The sequence below is a fragment of the Gossypium hirsutum genome, chromosome A05, assembly GCF_007990345.1.
Source record: "Gossypium hirsutum isolate 1008001.06 chromosome A05, Gossypium_hirsutum_v2.1, whole genome shotgun sequence".
NCBI classification, from domain to species: Eukaryota; Viridiplantae; Streptophyta; class Magnoliopsida; order Malvales; family Malvaceae; genus Gossypium; species Gossypium hirsutum.
Window position 1 is genome coordinate 20,613,011 of NC_053428.1, and position 17,709 is coordinate 20,630,719.

Consider the following 17,709-nt stretch of genomic DNA (forward strand, 5'->3'; position numbering starts at 1 on the left):
ATAATGGAGTGAAATTTACCTAAACTTAAAAACAATTAAATATAATTTTAGTGGACACATGTTTTTTGGTATAAGGTGACTGGAAAGTTTTCCTTTTTCCCAAAAAAAAAAAGTCTGTTTTTAGAGTGAATACCAGCCTTTTTCTCTTTATGGTGATTTGAAAAGGTCAAACCCTTGCTTTAATAACCTAATCTTCACTAACTTCCTACAACACCGGATGATAAGAAGCGTTTTATAGCATCAATTTCTTCACAAACAAATATTAATTAAACCTAACATAAACTTTGAAAGCATGTCAACGATGTATTCAGAACCAAAATTAATTTATATAAAAGAGAGGTTCAATAACATTAAACAAATTTACGGTTATCAACAAGCCAGTAAAAAAAAAAAAAAACCTTGTGTTCTAGCAAGAAGTATAAAAAACAAAACCAAAAGCGTAGCATAATATAAAACGTTCAAAACTTCAATCCTAATAGACTAATACAAGCCAATGTTGATAAAAGGTGCCAGGTTACCCATATGCCCAATTCCAGTCTTTTTTGCACTCAGGACACAAGGTTATCATTCAGGGATAGTGAAGCCAATCGGTCTACTGGATTGTTGGCCTGTTGCTGAGCAGCAACACTTCTCAATACCTCCATGGCCTCGGCTACTTTTGCCTTCAAAGCTTCTGGTGACTCGAGGAGATGCAAAACCTCAGTTTGGTCCATTTCCAGAAGCATCCCCGTAACCTTGGCTGCAGAATCACGCTCCAACCGTTCCACTAGGGGGTATAAGCTTTCACCAAGCATCTGCTCACAAGAAGCAATAAAAATATTAAGACCTCGAAGATAAATACACCTCCCCCGCCCCCAATAAAATAAAATAAAATAAAATAAAAGCCACCAACTGCGTAAGGAAGAAATAAATGGGACTTACCGTCCTTTGCTGTTCAGGCGTTGCATTTGCGAGAGCTGTAGCCAATGCTGGTACTGGCATAGGTTTCCCAACACCAGCATCGCGCATTGGCATGCCACCCATTTCATATGGAACAGAAAGAATGCCACCGGGAACATTTGACATTGGACCTTCAGGCATCATGCGACCAGGGGGGTAACGATAGACACGTCCCCTGGGCAGCATCTGAAACAAGCAGGATGAAATAGTACAAACAACTTCAGCCAAAGAATAAGCATAAACTGCAGGTTCATAAACATATACATAAAGCTTACTTGCTGTTGCATCAATGGCACTGGTTGCTGAGTCTGTTGCACTGGACCAGCTCCTCGTCTTCCCCCTGGTCGCTGACCTTGCTGTACCATAGGAACAAAGAAATTTGGCACAGGGGGTCCACCAGGCCTCATTCCAGGAACCAGTTGTTGTTGATAACCAAAACCAGCCTAGAATATATGGCATAAGGAAACAAGCATATTCATATTTCAACTGTCCTCAACAAAATCAGATCACTCAAACATCCAAATGGGCAAGAACGCCACCTTATGAAGGAGGCCAAAAAGTGAAAACATGAAATCAAGCATATCAACTTAAGAGAATAGAAAAAGTGAAGACATATTACTTGCGGAGGAATGATAGCTGGAGGTCCTTGCCCATATAAAAACTGTTGTCCAAGACCTGGAGCACCAGAAGGATACATTGGAATTCGAGGAGAGACAGAAGAAATAGCAAGTGGCCTCATCTGAGAAAACTGAGCCTAAATAACATGAAACTGAATTGTGAGACGACTAAAGGAAAAACAAACTGATTCATAGAACTATCAAACTATGTTACTCAAACTCTCAAGTGCTGAGTGGACACAGGTCGATACCCATGTCCATAAGGGTTGGACAAGGATACTTTCAAGAAAAATAAAAAGACAAAGCAAAATAGCTTTCAGAAATACTTAATCTCAGATAACAGAAAACATTAGCTCAAGAATTTCAGAAGTTTATAACACATTTCCTTTTATTAAATTATAAAACAATACTACAGTAAAAGCCAAATGATACTATGAAGATATAAAAATTGTGCTGTCAAAAAAAAAAAAACTGGATGGGCAAGAGATGGACAAGGAATCATCCTTAAAGGTATTACCTGTAGCCTTGCTCTTCTCTCTTCTTTCCTCTGCGCAAGCGCCACATAAAGCGGTTTGCTAACAACCATTTTACCAATCATCTCAGCAAGCTATAGATGCAATACAAATGTACCTATTAGATTATGACCTCATATTTTAGATGACCACCCAAAGGATAAACAAATTCAAACTTACAGCACGAGATGCTTCTTCAGGGGTTGAGAAGGCCACAAACCCAGAGCCCTTACTAATTCCACTAGGATCACGCATAACCTGCAAAGTTGTGAAGGGAAAAAGGAAAATAACTTTAATATAAAAAGAAACAAGAAAACAGTAGCTAGCATCAACGATTAACCAACCAAGAATCATTTTACAAACCTTGCATGAAGTAATGGTACCAAACTCAGAAAAAAGTTCCTTCAACGCTTCATCACCAATACTATCATCTAAGTTTTTAATGTATAAATTCAAACCCTGTAACTTATCAGCAGCTTCCTTCAAAGTCTGCTCATATTGGGCTTTTCGCTCATGCTCTCTTTCAGACTTTTTAAGGGCTTTTCCAACATACCACTCTTTTTCGTCCAACTTCTTTCCATTAAGAGCTTCAACAGCTTTAGCAGCAGCATCAGCATGTTCAAAGTTGACAAATCCAAAACCCTTTGACGTCCCATCTGCATCCCTCATAACTACAACACTAGTAATATCACCATACTCGCCAAAGATTGTTTTTAAGTCTTCATCTGTCGTAGACTCGGAAAGATTTTTCACAAAAACATTATTAAATTTAGTCTTATCTAGAGCACTGTCTCTTTCCTGCTTACGAAGGAAAGGTCCAACATAGACCTGCTTGTCATTAATCAACATGCCATTTAATTTATCAATAGCATTTTGAGCAGATTCTTCATTGTCAAATTGTACAAAACCATAGCCTTTAGACTGGCCAAAACCATCAGTAGCAATCTTGCACGAAAGAATGTTGCCAAATGAAGAAAATGTATCATGTAATGCTTTGTGGTCGATAGACTTGTCCAAGTTCTGCAGTCGAAATAAAAATCAAAGGATTAGGTAAACATTGGAAGCCAACTATATCACACGGAGAAACCATGCATGCATATGAATGGTCACAACAAATAGACAGATGAAGTCTGAGAAAGGATACTTGGCAAATATATTTTCATGAATACTGAGCATGGCTGCACAGATTTGAACAGGTAAGAGAAGGAGCCTAAAGGCCTAAGAACATCCATTCAGAATGACTGTTTGAATTTTGAGATTTCAGGAAAAAATAATAGCAGTGAGAGGAAGAAAAGGGGAAAAACAAATTCAGAAAGACTGAAAACATATTAATACCTTGATAAATATGTTTGCAGTGCCACTCTTACGAAGACTAGGATCTCGCTGAGAATACATAATGCGAATAGGCTTGTTATTCAGTGGAGTGAAATTAAGTAGATCCAATGCCCTTGCCGCTGTAGACAGGAAGAACAAAAGCGCACTGGTAATTAATTGAATAATTCAAAAGAATGAAATTATAATTATCTAAAACAACAACTTTTCCTTAAAAAAAAAACCTGAACTTGAAAGAAATGAATCATAAAAAGTTAAATAAAAAATTAATTTCTAACATACAAGTTCAATCCACTCTTGGGGAGTTACAAACATGCATTCCATATCTAAAGACTATATACATATGAGAACTTCCAAAGCAAAACTAACAATTAACCATCAGCAAGAAATACCTAGATACTACAATACACTTAAACTTTGCAATTAAATTAGATTACAAAGTAATTACCAATAATGTTATACAATTATAGTAATTGTAATAATATCTTTCAATAACTACATTCCCATTCCAAAAGAACTAACAGTCGAGATGACTATCAAACATCTTTCAATTGTTCATTATTTCTAAGTTAAGTAGAAGTCTAACCATCACGAGGATTGTTATAGTTGACATAGCCGTAGCCGAGAGAGCGACCGGTAGCCAAGTCCCGACAAACTCTTACTGAGGCGACCTGAGCCACCTGGCTAAAGGTTTGGAAGAGTTGCTCATCGGTAACAGAAGCATCAAGATCCCCAACATAGAGAGAAGTCAGCATAAACTGCGGTCCCCCAGGTCCTGGAGCAACTCCGTTTGGCCCGGAAATTGGCGCCTGATACTGAACATGAATTTGCGCCATTAAAAGAACCCTAATCCAACTCTTTTAGATCCTTGTTTTTTATTTTTCAGTTTTTAAAAAAGTTTTTATTTCCCTATCCACTTGCTATTCAATCAAAACTGTAGAGATAAGAAATAACACAGATTGATTCTAGAACTAAAAAAAAAGAGATTTTATTTTTGTGTGTTTGGATAAAAGAGGAAAGGAAGGCATAAAATAAGGATAAAATCGTCGGAGATCAGGAGTTGAACGGAACGATAGATGACGACGACGAAGAAGAGAAGAGGAGTTAATGAAAAATTTTAGGATTTCTTTTATAAGTAACAAAAAGGGTAGGGCAGAACGAACTGCACCGCACCAGTAAAGAAGCAACCGTGTCGCTTTTATAGGTAGGAAGGTTTTGAAGAAACCCTACCTCGATTCAGGATGTCAATCTCTACTGTCAGATGTTTTTATGCTAAAAACCCTAACTGTCTGATGCTGGTGGCAAAATCAGGTCTTTACGTGATAATTGGGCAGTTAGATGACACTTGGCAGTGTCAGTAGTCAAAGGTTGCATCAAGTTTCTCTTCTTTCTTTTCCTAGGGGAATATATCTTTTTACGTCATCAATGAATTAAATTTCTTTACCTCTACTCTCATGATCCAATTTTTGGTGTCATCTATCTTTAGAGTATTCTAGGTTTCATTTTTTATTTCATTTTTCCCTTCTTGTGGATTGTATCGGTCTAGCTCTCACTCAGTATCCTATGTTTAGCTTAGCACCCATCTTCCTAACTTACGCTCTACCTTTCTTACCAATTTGTTGTTAGTAGTGTCAATTAAACATTGATGTTGTTAAGTTAGTGGAGTTAGATTTTAAAAATACTTAATTATTTGGTCATTATTAAATCGAGTTGAAGTTGTTGGTCAAATCGAATTCGAATTTAATAATATTCGATTCAATTAATTTATGAGTTTTATTGAACATTTTATTTTTGATATATATACTTTAATTATTTTATATAATTAAATTAAATTATTACTATTGATATATATTATTAACTCTGGGCTTAATTAGTAAGCTAAGTTCGAACTTAAATATAAATGAGCTTAATTAAGCTTTAACTTAAATAGTTCATTTTTTTTGTCAAATCGAACTTGAGATTAAAAATAAATGTTCAATCAAGTTTCGAATTTCAAATTTAGCTCGACAATATTCAAACTCAGCTCGATTAGATTGGATCCCTAGATGTTTAATGATAAAGCAAACACATGATCCTAAGTAGGCATAAATGCGACTGATGCCAGATAGTTAATCTTTTTATTATATATTTTTTTATTTTTTAGAATATTAAAAAATTAATTTATAACATTTTTATATTTATAATTTTATTTGAATATTTTATTTATCTTTTTAATTAAGATAAAATTTACATAATGTATATAATTTGAGTATTAAATTTATTTTTTAAAATTAAGATCATATGGATAAAATGTGGAAACATTTCAAGGAACATGTTATTATTCCAAAAAAAAAGCATCAACATTCCTTTAATTATTTAATGAATGAGTGATTAAAGTATCAAAAATAAATATACTTTTATATAATTTTCTTTTTTTTATGAAATTAAAAATAAAACGTGTGTGTTTTAGCTACCATTCACAATGTTTGTACTTAAAGGTTTGTCTCATTCATTTTAATTATATTATGTGAGAAAAATTAATTAAAATATATTTATAAAAAATTATATAGAAATGAATTAGATTTTAATTGAAAAGACAAAATTTAATTAAGCTACGGGAGAATTTGGTGTCATAGTATCAAGTCGTGTTATTTTTTTATTTATTATAGATTTAGATTGTATTTTATAAATATTATATAAAAATATTAAAAAATATATTTTTATAGTAATATTTAGGGTAAATTACATTACTAGTTACTCAATTTTGATGTAATTGACAAAACAGTCACTCTGGTTACAATTTAGTCACTCAACTTTCGAAAAATAACAAAATAATCACTAATGTTATCGAAAAGTGACAAATCAGTCACTCATTAACATTTTCCGTCACAAGCTTAACGGGACAGCTAACATGGCTAGTTAACTAGTTGATGTGACAAATTGACATGGAGTTTACCATCACAGCTAGTTCAGATTCTTCCACGTCTTTACCATGAAAATATCATCGCTCTTTCTTTGGTAATGAGAATTGAAAATCGACGGCAAAAATATTGAGGCTAGCATCAAAACGGTTGCTTAGGCTAACGTCAAAGGAGATCCCATCACAGCCAGTTCAAAATTTTCCATGTCTTTACCATCAAAACATCATCGACCACTACAAAAATCCCTGTAACGTTGGTTCCTTTGATAAGAACAATTCGAACATCGGCACTGGTTTGGCCGGAGCTCCAACTTGTGGCGATGTTATGAGGTTTCAAATCAAAATTGATGACAACCCAAAAAAAATAGCAAAATCAAAAATACCAAATAGCAAACAATCAAAATCAAATCAGCAAAAAAAGAACAAGAATCCTAAATTGGCCTGCATCGAAAGAGAGAAGTAAAAAAAACTAAAAAAAAGAAGAGAATCAAAAGAGAAGAAATTACCCACACCCATTTCGGGTTTTACGAGTTGAAGAACTCGAGTTACCAGTTCGATAATCCGAGTGGTCAAGAGTCATGGTTGGTCAAAGAAAAGTTGTGTCCAGAATATGATGGTGATTCAATGGTGGACGACTGAGATCTATTGAAGCCTTGTTCGAAGCTTTGAGGTCTTAATCTTGAGATTTTGAAGGCCTATTGAGAAATTTGAAGTGAGATTTGAGAAGAGGCAAAGAGGAGTCATTTGGTGATGACGGTTGGCCAGAGAAGGCCATGAACGACGACGATTAGAGTTAAGGAAAAAAGAGAAGAAAAAGAAAAGAGAAGAAGAGAAGGAAAAAAAAGGGATAGAGATTCAATGGATAGCAACGAACTGAGTGGTGGCTCCACCTTGGAGGAACAAAACGACCATAGCTAAGGTATCTTCATTATTTCTTTTCTTCTTCTCCTTTTTCTCTTCTTTTCTACTGCCCAACTAGGGCTATAGGGCTATTTAAATGACAGCTAACCCTCCAACTGGCCAGTTAATGACAGTAAAGAATCCATTAAATGTCATGTCACTTTGCCGCTACGTCTATAACGGAAAATAGTTAAAATAATTGTTTTGTTATTTTTCGAAAATTGAGTGATTGAATTGAAATCAAAATGACTCTTTTGTTAGTTGCATCAAAATAGAGTAATTGTTGGTGTAATTTACCCTAATATTTATTACTTTTCTAGCTAGTTGGATTGAAATATTATCCCATTAATTTGTGATATTTTTATATGGTAAATAAGTAGAAGGGCTAAGCCTTAAGGACTAAGAAGTAGATAGAAACAAAGCGGTTACTAGTAACACCCCATTTATCTCTTAGTGGGACATGCATGATCCCAACTAGAGGCTGGACAAACTCTTGTAGAATAAGTTCTTCGGTAGTGGACATATGCGTCGTGAAGTCTGCTACGTGATTAGCCTCACTAAAGACATGGTATTACTGCAGCTCCCACTCTTTTGTGCACGACTGAATAATGTTGCGCGCCAAATGAATAGCTAAAGACCTGTCACTTTCAAGCAAAACCTTCATGATTCCCTCTCGCCAAGCTATCAACAACCTGTTATGAATTGCCCATAGTTCTGCTCTAATCGCAGAGCAAACACCAACCCGTCGACAGTATCCACGGATCCAACCATCTCGAAGAAGTCCAGTTGCAATAGTGTCGAAGGCCTCCAAATGAAGCTCCATCAGCGTTAATTTTTATTCAGTTTTGTTGCGTTGCCGTCCAGCCGATTTGCCTCCATTCCGTCTGCCTAGAATGTTCGTCATCCAGTTGAATACCTGTGAAGTATTCAGCCAGGTAAGACTTCCTATTAAGTAAAGCCATTGACGAATTACTGTCTCCCTGAAAAATAAATTCATTTATATCGTTCCAAATGTTCCAACACACCATGGAAAAAGGACATTCCACTCAATACTAGCAGTCATAATTGAGTCATTCCACGAGATCAAGATTAAAGTATCTGTACAACGGAAGATAACCAACATTCTAAATTTTTAATCATTTTGGAGTAGCTATCACACTCATCGCAAAGCTAGTGTCGGAGACAAAGGGTGAACATCCGAAGAAATTCAAGCATTAATTACTGGACATTTAGAATAAGAAACTAAGAATGAACTGACAAATACAATCATGTCAAGATATTAATTTCCATAAATTCAGAGACTTGCTTCAGCATTGTTCTTGAACTTGTTTCAACTTCATCTTACCAGATAAAAAATAAAAAAATACCAACCATAAAAAATATAAAAAAAGAAAAAGAACTCCAAGAGAAGACCAAGTGGAAGCTTGCAACAAAGAGAAAGAAAACAAAATCAAAAAAAAAAGAAAAAAAGTGAACATATTCAGTTTCGGGTTAAGATTGGTTTTGAGGCATCGGGTGTCATCTTAGAAATCTGAACGGTAAGATTGTAGAAGAGGTTGAGGAGAACAAACTACCTTTGAATCGAATGGATTCAACAGTCGAAATTTGATATCAGGCAAATGTTTAAGCACAAATTCGCGTAGTTAATGGCAATTTTTAGATAATCCAACTCCGAATTCATGTTTAAAGGGTCAAAAAGAGATTGGAAGAGTTTTGAAGTTTGCCGACCACCGTCAGAGGTGGTAAACATGATGGTCCGACGTTAATTTTTAGGTTAATGGTTGTTGCTTTAGATAAAGGCATGGAGAAACCTAAGAGAGAGAGAGAGAGGGGGAGAGAAGTGAGAAGAGAACTAAAGAAAAAGGTGGTTTTTGTGGTATTTAATTAGAAAGTTGAAAGAAAATTGAAGAGAAATTACGGTGGTGAGGGTTGTGGGATAAATTGAGATAGTTAGTTATGTTATTTTTTAAATTGGTAAAATTGTTTTTTATTGGTTTATAAATTTGATTGATTTAATTTATTTGATTAAAAAATATTAAAAAATTTGAAATTTAAAAAAAAATTGGTTCATTCAATTCTCAAATCAATTGATTCAAAATTTATATTTTTTTTCAAAAAATTGAAATAAAACTTATTTTCTCGTTTTTAATAATAATTTTAAATAACAGTTAATTTTTTTTCTATTTTTAGTTTTTATTTAAATTTTTTATTTTTAGATTATTTTATTGACCTGACATATAAATAAAATAATACCACGTCAACAATTAAACGTATTTAAATTGACATATTAATTGTTAGTATTGATCGTTAGTCAACTAACGACTACCTCAACAATTCTATAAAAAAAAATAAAGAAAGATAATTTCACCAGAATTGGAACAATAAGGGTTAAAGTTTTTTTTGCAAAGTGATTAACGATATAAACAAATTTCAAAGGTTAGGGGAGGATTTTGGCATTATGCCCAAAAAAAACAAACAAACTAGAAACTGGGTCAAATTCTTAAAAATATCAAATTAAAAGCAGATGTGCGGTCAGATCTGAACTGCTGGGCGTTTGTACACCTAAGTAACGGGCCAACATTCTAGCTGAGTCCATGTAACAAGCCCCGTGAGATATGGTTCTGTAAATTTTCAGGATTGAGCCAGTTGGCTCCTTTGGGCTCTTTAGACTTCCATTAATTATTTCTGGTGTGATTTTCAACTCACGTTTCATGTTGAATTAATTATTTATTTGAGCTAGTAAAAATTTAAAAGTTAAAATATATTTTAAATTTTTATGATTTTTAAAATTTAAATTTTATATTTTTGTTTTCAATAATTTAGTACATTTACTTTTTATTTTAAAAAATTTAAATCTTATTTTTACCTTCGTTAAAATTTTTATATTAAATTTATTGATTTGATATTTTAAAATTAAAAAAAACTCATTTAGTAATCATATAATAAAATATTATGTTAAATATGTTTATGCGGATTTTTATAAAAAAATACTCATCACAGTAAAATACAAACTTTTATTGAAATAATAATCTCATAAAAAATTGATGTAAACATTTTAATCCAAATAGTTAGCATCTTTAATTATTTCAGTTAAAATGATGGCGTAAATTTCACTTAAAAAAATCATTCTAACACACAAAATAAAATTATGTCAAATTAAAATATAAATATTAAATTCTAAATTTAAATATAACAAAAGAATCATAACCATAATTTAACTTAAAATAATTTATACCTATAATAATCCTTTATCATTTGATTAAATTTTAATGATATTATAAATATAGATAAACAAAATAATAATAATTAAAGTGAATGAATTAAATATCTCAAAAATTAAAATTTAAACACTATCTAAAAAAAAAAGCAAATGACAAATAGAGAGCCATTTATCAGTCTGGATAACATAAAATTATAAAATTTGAAAGAGTCAAAATTAAAAAAAAATAAAAATGTGAGTTAAAAAGTTTAAATTAATTTATTATTTTTTTATAGTAATTAATAATATAATTATTTTATTTAATAAAAAGCTAAAACACCTTAAATTTAATGTTCTAATTTTTAAAGGAGCCTAAAAAGGAATTCTCCCATTTAGCCGAGACACCAAGGCAAGGCAATGGCCCCTTCACTATACCCCTTGCTATGAAAAGGTGGAAGTAAATGTATTTAAAATTAAATTTAAAATCTCTTAGTTCAATGGTTAATAGTACGAGAGTTTGGATTCGATCTTAAGCAATCTCATTCTTCTCCCTTAATTATAAAAAATGTGAAAATTAAAACTTTACGAGAAATTTATATATAATATATTTTATATTATTGATTAAGTTTTAGTTTAGTTGACATTATTATTATTGTGATATTAAAAATGATACTAGTTTAAGTGCGCTTAAATACGTTTCTCTACTTCATAAAATATATTTTTAGTTAATTTTAATTTTAATTATAAAATATATTTCAAGTTATAAAAAAAATTGTTAAGTTAGAAAAGATCTTTTAAGCTAGATTTAACTTTGCAAAAGTAAATTTCTTTTTTACTATTTACGTTTGGCTTGATTTAATGATAAAAAATTTGAGTAAGGAAAACAAATAAATTTAGATATTGTATTTTTTTTATAAATACTAAAAACGTTATAAATTTTTTTAACAAAATAAAAGTTAAATCATTGATTGAATCTTAGTTCAGTTGGCATCGATATTGTTGGCAAAATAGTTTGACATGAATTCGAATGTGATAAAGTACGTTTATCCTCTTATTTAATGATTGGAATGAGATTATAGATGGTTTCAAACATTTTATAATAAAAAAATACTTATCTTAAAAAATTAAATTTAAATTGTAAATATAGTAAAGTTGCATGTGTAAAGTTCTATTATTAAAAAAATTATAATATTAAAAAATAAATAAAATAGACATAGAACTTTTTATAATTAAAAATATGTATTAGATATTATAACAATTAAGGTTTGTTTTTGTTGTGAATATATAATGAAAAACATTAATATCATAATTGATGTAAGTATATATTCATTTAATTGATTAAAAAAGTAATATAGATTTTAAAGTAATAAAGTTGTTGTTACACGCGTCCTTAACAAGCATCGATATTATTGTGGATGACCTCAGTCCTCTTCAATTCAATGTTGTCAGGAGTATTACGACTTCCAGGTTTCGATATCGCGATACCCTCCTTTTAAGTAATGTTTTCGCTCACATTCAAGCCTCCGATGACTCCCTACAATACTTGATTAACCATTAGGTTCCCTATGGCATATTTGACTATTTTTGGGTCACAAAAGTGACATAAAACGCATTATTTCACCTATTAACGCAAAGAACGAAAACTAAGTAAAAATATAAAAATATATATATATAAATTGTTTGAAAACAAACTCTTTTAATTATAATAGAAAACCTAATTTAACATATCAAATTATGATATGAAGATGAAAAATTCATCTTTCCCTCCACTAAATTTTGCTATTTATATTTTAATTTTTATTCTTTAATCTTAATTAGATTAAATTAATTCATCATCATTGACTAACATTAAGAGAACAAGGTTTAATAATCATTTCAGACCTTTGAATAATTACTATATAAGTCCTTAAGTTTTTTTAATTAAAATTCAATAACAATTGAACTTTTACAATTTAGTCCCTAAGTTTTAATTAGCTACTTTTTCAGCTAAATATCTTTATTATATTTTCATATTAACTCCATAAATAATTTTATTTTATATTTACGAACTCAATTTATAAAAATGGGGTTTCAAAATCCTATTTATTAACACAACTGAAATTCAGGTCATTACATGATATCGTTACAATAGGAGCTCAAAACATCCCATGCCTAAATGTAGAACATTCAGGAGGAGCACACAATCCATCTTCAGTGTGCTAGCTAGAGAGGATGTGGAAGCTTATGTTGTATAAAAATTTTGCTTGAAATCTATATTTTGTAAAGGCAAGTAAAAAAACAAATCAGTTTACTACAAGTTTAGTCTTACTGTTCAATGTCATGTTCAGTCATAGTATTGACCAGACAGTAAAACAGAAACGAAAAAAAGCTGAGAAAGTAAAGAGAGATTTGCACACAACCATTTATTAACACAATTTGGAAACAATCTTACTCTGTGAAGATTCACTTAGTGAATGGTTTTATTCCAAAATTGATCCAACCATCTATTGGCTAAATTAAAGTCCAATTTACCCTTAAACAAAAAAGTAATTGCAACCCTAATAACTAGTCACCTAAAACCTCACATACAAATGTTCAATCCTTCACAAAGAATACCTATTAAACAAAAGCAAAAATACAAGGGAAAACATTAAAAAATAATCAAGCAATTTAGCACAAGAGTCTCTTAAATAAGTGCATCTTTTATGTGTATTAGCTGCCTATTTATAGGCTTAATATGGTAGCTTCTTCGATCATCACAGTCCAATATAAACTCATATTATTCAATAAAATAATCAAGATAAGTAACCACCAATATTTTCTCAAGATAAAGTAGAATTAATCTTATAAAAGTCAATCATGATATACGCATTTGAGATTGAAAAAATTTCTCACCAAAAACCCAAGTAAAAAACAGCTTCTTTAACACACTCAAAACTCTTCAAAATAAATACTAGCTACTTCATACTAGCTTTAAGGAAAGAGTGAAGAACATCCAAGAAGCTAATTTGCTTATTAAAACATTCGATAAAGCCCAAATAAAAAATGCCAACATATAAATATGTTCAAGTTATCTCATATCTTGACTGATTAAATCTATGATCAAGTCATTGAACAAATATTACTAGAAAACCTTGGCTCTAACAATCCCCTTAGCTTTTGACAAAACATAAGAAAATGGTTTCACTTTTGCTCCCCTTATCAACATGCCATCATCACACATGAGATGCCAAAGATAAGCTCACATGAAAGATGTTTTAATGCATCATCGTTATTTTGCTCACATAAGCCAAAATTGCAACAAATAACCATCAAGCCATCATCAAGGACAAACCATGAGCAAATCACAAAAGTATATATATCAACAGGAATGCCTAGATAGACCAACAACATAGCAGCACATGAAACCAATCAGCTTACCCTCACACCAGCAACTATTCTCCCCCGTTAACCATGCCAAGATCTTCAATGTAGCAACAATATGACAAAATCATTATCTCAAACTCCCCCTAACATTAGCAAACCATACTTCTCCCCCTTTTTGTCAAAAAGCTTATAACAACTCTCCCTACTATGATGTTCTCTCTATATTGCAAATAAGCTCACCCAACTAAGCAAGAGTATCAAGCCATTCTTCAAAAAAAGATATGGCACCAAGGTAGAGAAAAAAACATAACAACCAACCGCAAGCATAAACCAATCAAGTTCCCCAAAAAAGAACCAAAAGCAACAGTAAAAAATCACCAACAAAAATCAGCAACAGCAAGTAAACCATCAATTTATCTCCCATGTTGTGTTTTGTTGTGTTCCAGTCTTTGTTCGAACAAGAGTTTTAACAAACATATATGTTTCATCAGCATAAACATCAAACTCGTATTCTTCTGAAACAAAAGCAACCACCAAATCAAAACATCTTAAATGCATAAACCAAAATCAGAATAAACATAATCTAAACCATACCAAAATCAGCAAACTTATTACTCCCCTTACTCTATGCTCCCCTTGTTTGTTTGTCTCAAGTTTATTCAAGGAGATGGGGTGCAACCTTTTCAACAACAAGGATTAAAGCTCGTGCAATTAAAAAAGCCAGAAGTTTGGAAAGACTAACATGATTTTCTTTATTTTTAAACATTTGTTCTAAAAGCTAAAATGAATATTTCAAGAATTTAAGGGCCTAAACATAATTTAACTAATTATTAAATTTTATTCTAAGGGTTAAAAGTAAACTTCTGTAAAATATTTTAGGGGCCCCCCTGCATGGCCCTCTCTCCGAAGTGCCTTGCTGGTTCTTCCAGGTGCTCACCTGATGTTGCTATTGTTAAAGATAGTTTACAAAGGTGCTTCGGTATTGTCAAGGTTCTTTTATGGAATTTTAACGATGAAAAACTGTAATATTCTGAATTAACGTCATATCAACACTTTTTCTTGCTTTCTTGCTAGGTTGGGGTTTGGGTCAGTGGCACGCCCGGTGTTCTTGAACGCGCATTTTAAAATCTATGGCCTGGGAGGGGGGGTTAGGTAGCTTCCACCTGGCCGGAGGTAGCTATTTCCTCATACTGAATGCGATATATATTATAGTTTTTCCTCGTCCAAAACACTTATCTGCAACAAAGCCGGAAAAAAGCCACTCTTCTTTTATTTTTCCACAGGCTTTTTTTTGAATGGTATTCAGTGATTCACTCTCGGTTATCGAGAGTGAACCCTCCATTTCCATTTGAAATACATTCTATAAATTTCCTTCCCTTATGATCAATATGTGGCCCACGGGCACACTATAACTTTTGCTTTTAAATGCATATATAAACAGTCGATAACACATCAATTAACTGACCAGTGGTGAAGTAAATAGATATAGATATATAGTAGCAAACTTTATAGATGCCTTCCCAGCAATGGAATCATAAAGAAGATAGATCATGCAGTTTAATTTATTATTTAAAGGCACCCACCATCGACCTACTTTTGTTTTCAATTTTGAAAAAAATAATAATAACACCCAAGCTTAAGCATGAGGGTATAGGCTTAGCTTAAGGGGACGAATGATGTATAGTATAGTAGTAGGTACGTGGACTTCAGTGTCCATGGATGACCGCTTTTAACCTAAAAGCTTCATTTCAATCAGTTTCTTCCCCTTTAGTCAAAACGATCACACACCCAAAAAAAAAATCACCAGCTGAGAGAAAGATCGAATAAAGAGTGACATAAATCTGCTTTGGTTTCAAGTCAGGAATTAATAAGCAGTAGAGTTAAGGAGAGACAACTTTGTCTTTCTTCTTTCCCGAAACAAAAGAAGAAAAAAAAAGAAAGAAAAAATCTAGCACATATCATCATCATCATCTACTTCAAAGCAGATCATAATGGGAACAGAGTTTTGGTTTTCTAACAGCTTTCTTTTTTTCTTCTTTTTGGTTTGGGTCTATTTGTTTTATTTTCAAACCCTTCATCTGCCTTCCGGGTGCAATGGGAATAGCTCCAGAGTTCTGTTTTCCTGCTCTTTACATGGGGATATGCTTTGTTCATCCAAGTACTCAAATGACCAGCTCTTGCACTTCCTCTTATATGGACTATCCTCATCTGATCTTTCCATTATTTCCATCTATAAGAAAATTAATGAATGATAATTTCGTAAGCTTTAAGTTTAAAGAGAGAGAGAGAGGAAGGAATATGATTAATAAACCAGGGGACGTTGACGTACCCTAGTCTCCAAAGTTATGGTACTAATGGGAGGTGAGTTTCTGGGACAATTGGTAAGGCCAAGGCTGTTGCGCTTCATCTTCTGTCTCTCGCGTGCTTTGTGGTTTTGGAACCAGTAGAAAACGTTTTTGCCTTCGATCTTGCCGTATTTCCCTAACTGCGCAGTGATTTTTTCTATTTGCTGTGCATTTGGAGTTCGCATCCCACCTCTATACAGCATCTCTAAAATCCCTATCTGTTCTTGCGTAGGATTCCATCGCGTACCACCAGGGTGCGTTTCCACCTACATGATAAAAGTTTCTCATAAATTACGTTACATCTTAAAAGATTAGGAGATGTCAATTAATTAAGTTCGAAAATTCTCCTGTCATCCTTCTCATCCAATTACCGATAAAAAAATTGGGTTTCATTTCATCGTACCGTTTCCATAATTGTACATGTATATATATATTTGCATACTCAGAGGCAGGTCACTGACAGGTTGGTTTATTTATCACTTAGTTTCGGAATAATGTAAAAAAATAAAAGAAAAGAAAAGTGAAGAGAACATAGGATATATAAGAGTGAAGGTACAGGGAATTAAGGAAATCAGGTACCTGAGAAGAATCTCGCTTCTGGTCGGAGGGGCCAAGCTTTCTAGGGCCACTTTCGGGTCGAATGAAGCTCTTAAGGTCGAAAGAGGAGACGGTATCAGTGGAGGAGGTGTGCTGCTGTAACTTGGGAGCGAGAGGGCGTAAGCGCTTACAGCCAAGGGAGAGAGATGGTTCGTGCTCCCAGAATCCACGTGCCAACTGATGCACCTTCATGTTTCCCATGGTGAAGGAGTGAATGATGAAGAGTGGTGAATTATATAGAAGATTGAGATGAATCCCAACTCCCCCCCACCCCCTCCAAAAAAAATAAAAAGACAAGTGGGATATGAGGTGTTGCTTTGAAGAACCAAGACCAAATGATGAGGTGAGGTTGACTTATGATTTCCTCTTATTTAAAAAACCAAAAGAAACAAAGAGAAAAAGAAAAGAAAAGTGTCGAAATAGGGGGAAAAAATAAAGGAAACAGAAGGCCAAAGAGAGAAAGGTTTTTAGGGAATGAGCCGTGTGGGTGAATGCATGAGGTAGTAAGTAAGTGCGTGTGGGTTGGCCAGTCTAATCCATGGGTTGGGATTCAAATTTTCTTTCTTGCTTTCATGATAAGGTGTTCTTGCTTTTCGGTGCCCTCTTCCTTTTTGCTTCTCACTCAAACTTTGTTTTTATTTTATTTCTTATTTATAATATATCTCACAAAAAGATTCCTCCAATCCCAAAACTTGAAAATGGAACTCTTCCTTTACTTTCCAAGATACCGATATGGTGAGAGACAAAGGGATATCATATAGTGAAGGCCGTCGCCTATATATCACAGGGTATAGACTATAGGGCAGAGAATGTTGAAATAACCAAACCAACCAATTTAATATATAAATATTTGAGTGCCTTGACAAATACCCCCATGACTGTTTGGGGTTTCACTTCCATCCCCTCCACTTTGGGAACTGTTGCTCCCATTTTCCCATATTCAATATTCTAATCTTCAAAAACCAACAAACCCCACTTTTTGTGTGTGTGTGTTTTGGTTAAAATCTCTCGGGTATGGCACCTA

At 32.9% G+C, this 17,709-nt stretch overlaps 2 protein-coding genes across 2 annotated transcripts; both read right to left on the reverse strand.

The window, feature by feature from the left end:
- Positions 1-302: 302 nt before the first annotated feature.
- LOC107961293 (polyadenylate-binding protein 2) lies at positions 303-4,646 on the reverse strand. Its single transcript, XM_016897462.2, has 9 exons — positions 3,987-4,646; positions 3,404-3,522; positions 2,432-3,088; positions 2,249-2,326; positions 2,074-2,163; positions 1,559-1,693; positions 1,215-1,382; positions 922-1,125; positions 303-794 (listed from the first exon to the last, which is right to left on the reverse strand). Exons 1-9 carry the CDS (start codon positions 4,234-4,236, stop codon positions 549-551), a joined length of 1,947 nt encoding a protein of 648 aa, XP_016752951.2. The 5' UTR covers positions 4,237-4,646; the 3' UTR covers positions 303-548.
- Positions 4,647-15,574: 10,928 nt separating this feature from the next.
- On the reverse strand, positions 15,575-17,411 carry LOC107958141 (WUSCHEL-related homeobox 4). Its single transcript, XM_016893822.2, has 3 exons — positions 16,668-17,411; positions 16,073-16,354; positions 15,575-15,973 (listed from the first exon to the last, which is right to left on the reverse strand). The coding sequence occupies exons 1-3, from the start codon at positions 16,884-16,886 to the stop codon at positions 15,818-15,820; spliced, it is 657 nt and encodes a 218-aa protein (XP_016749311.1). The 5' UTR covers positions 16,887-17,411; the 3' UTR covers positions 15,575-15,817.
- Positions 17,412-17,709: the final 298 nt, after the last annotated feature.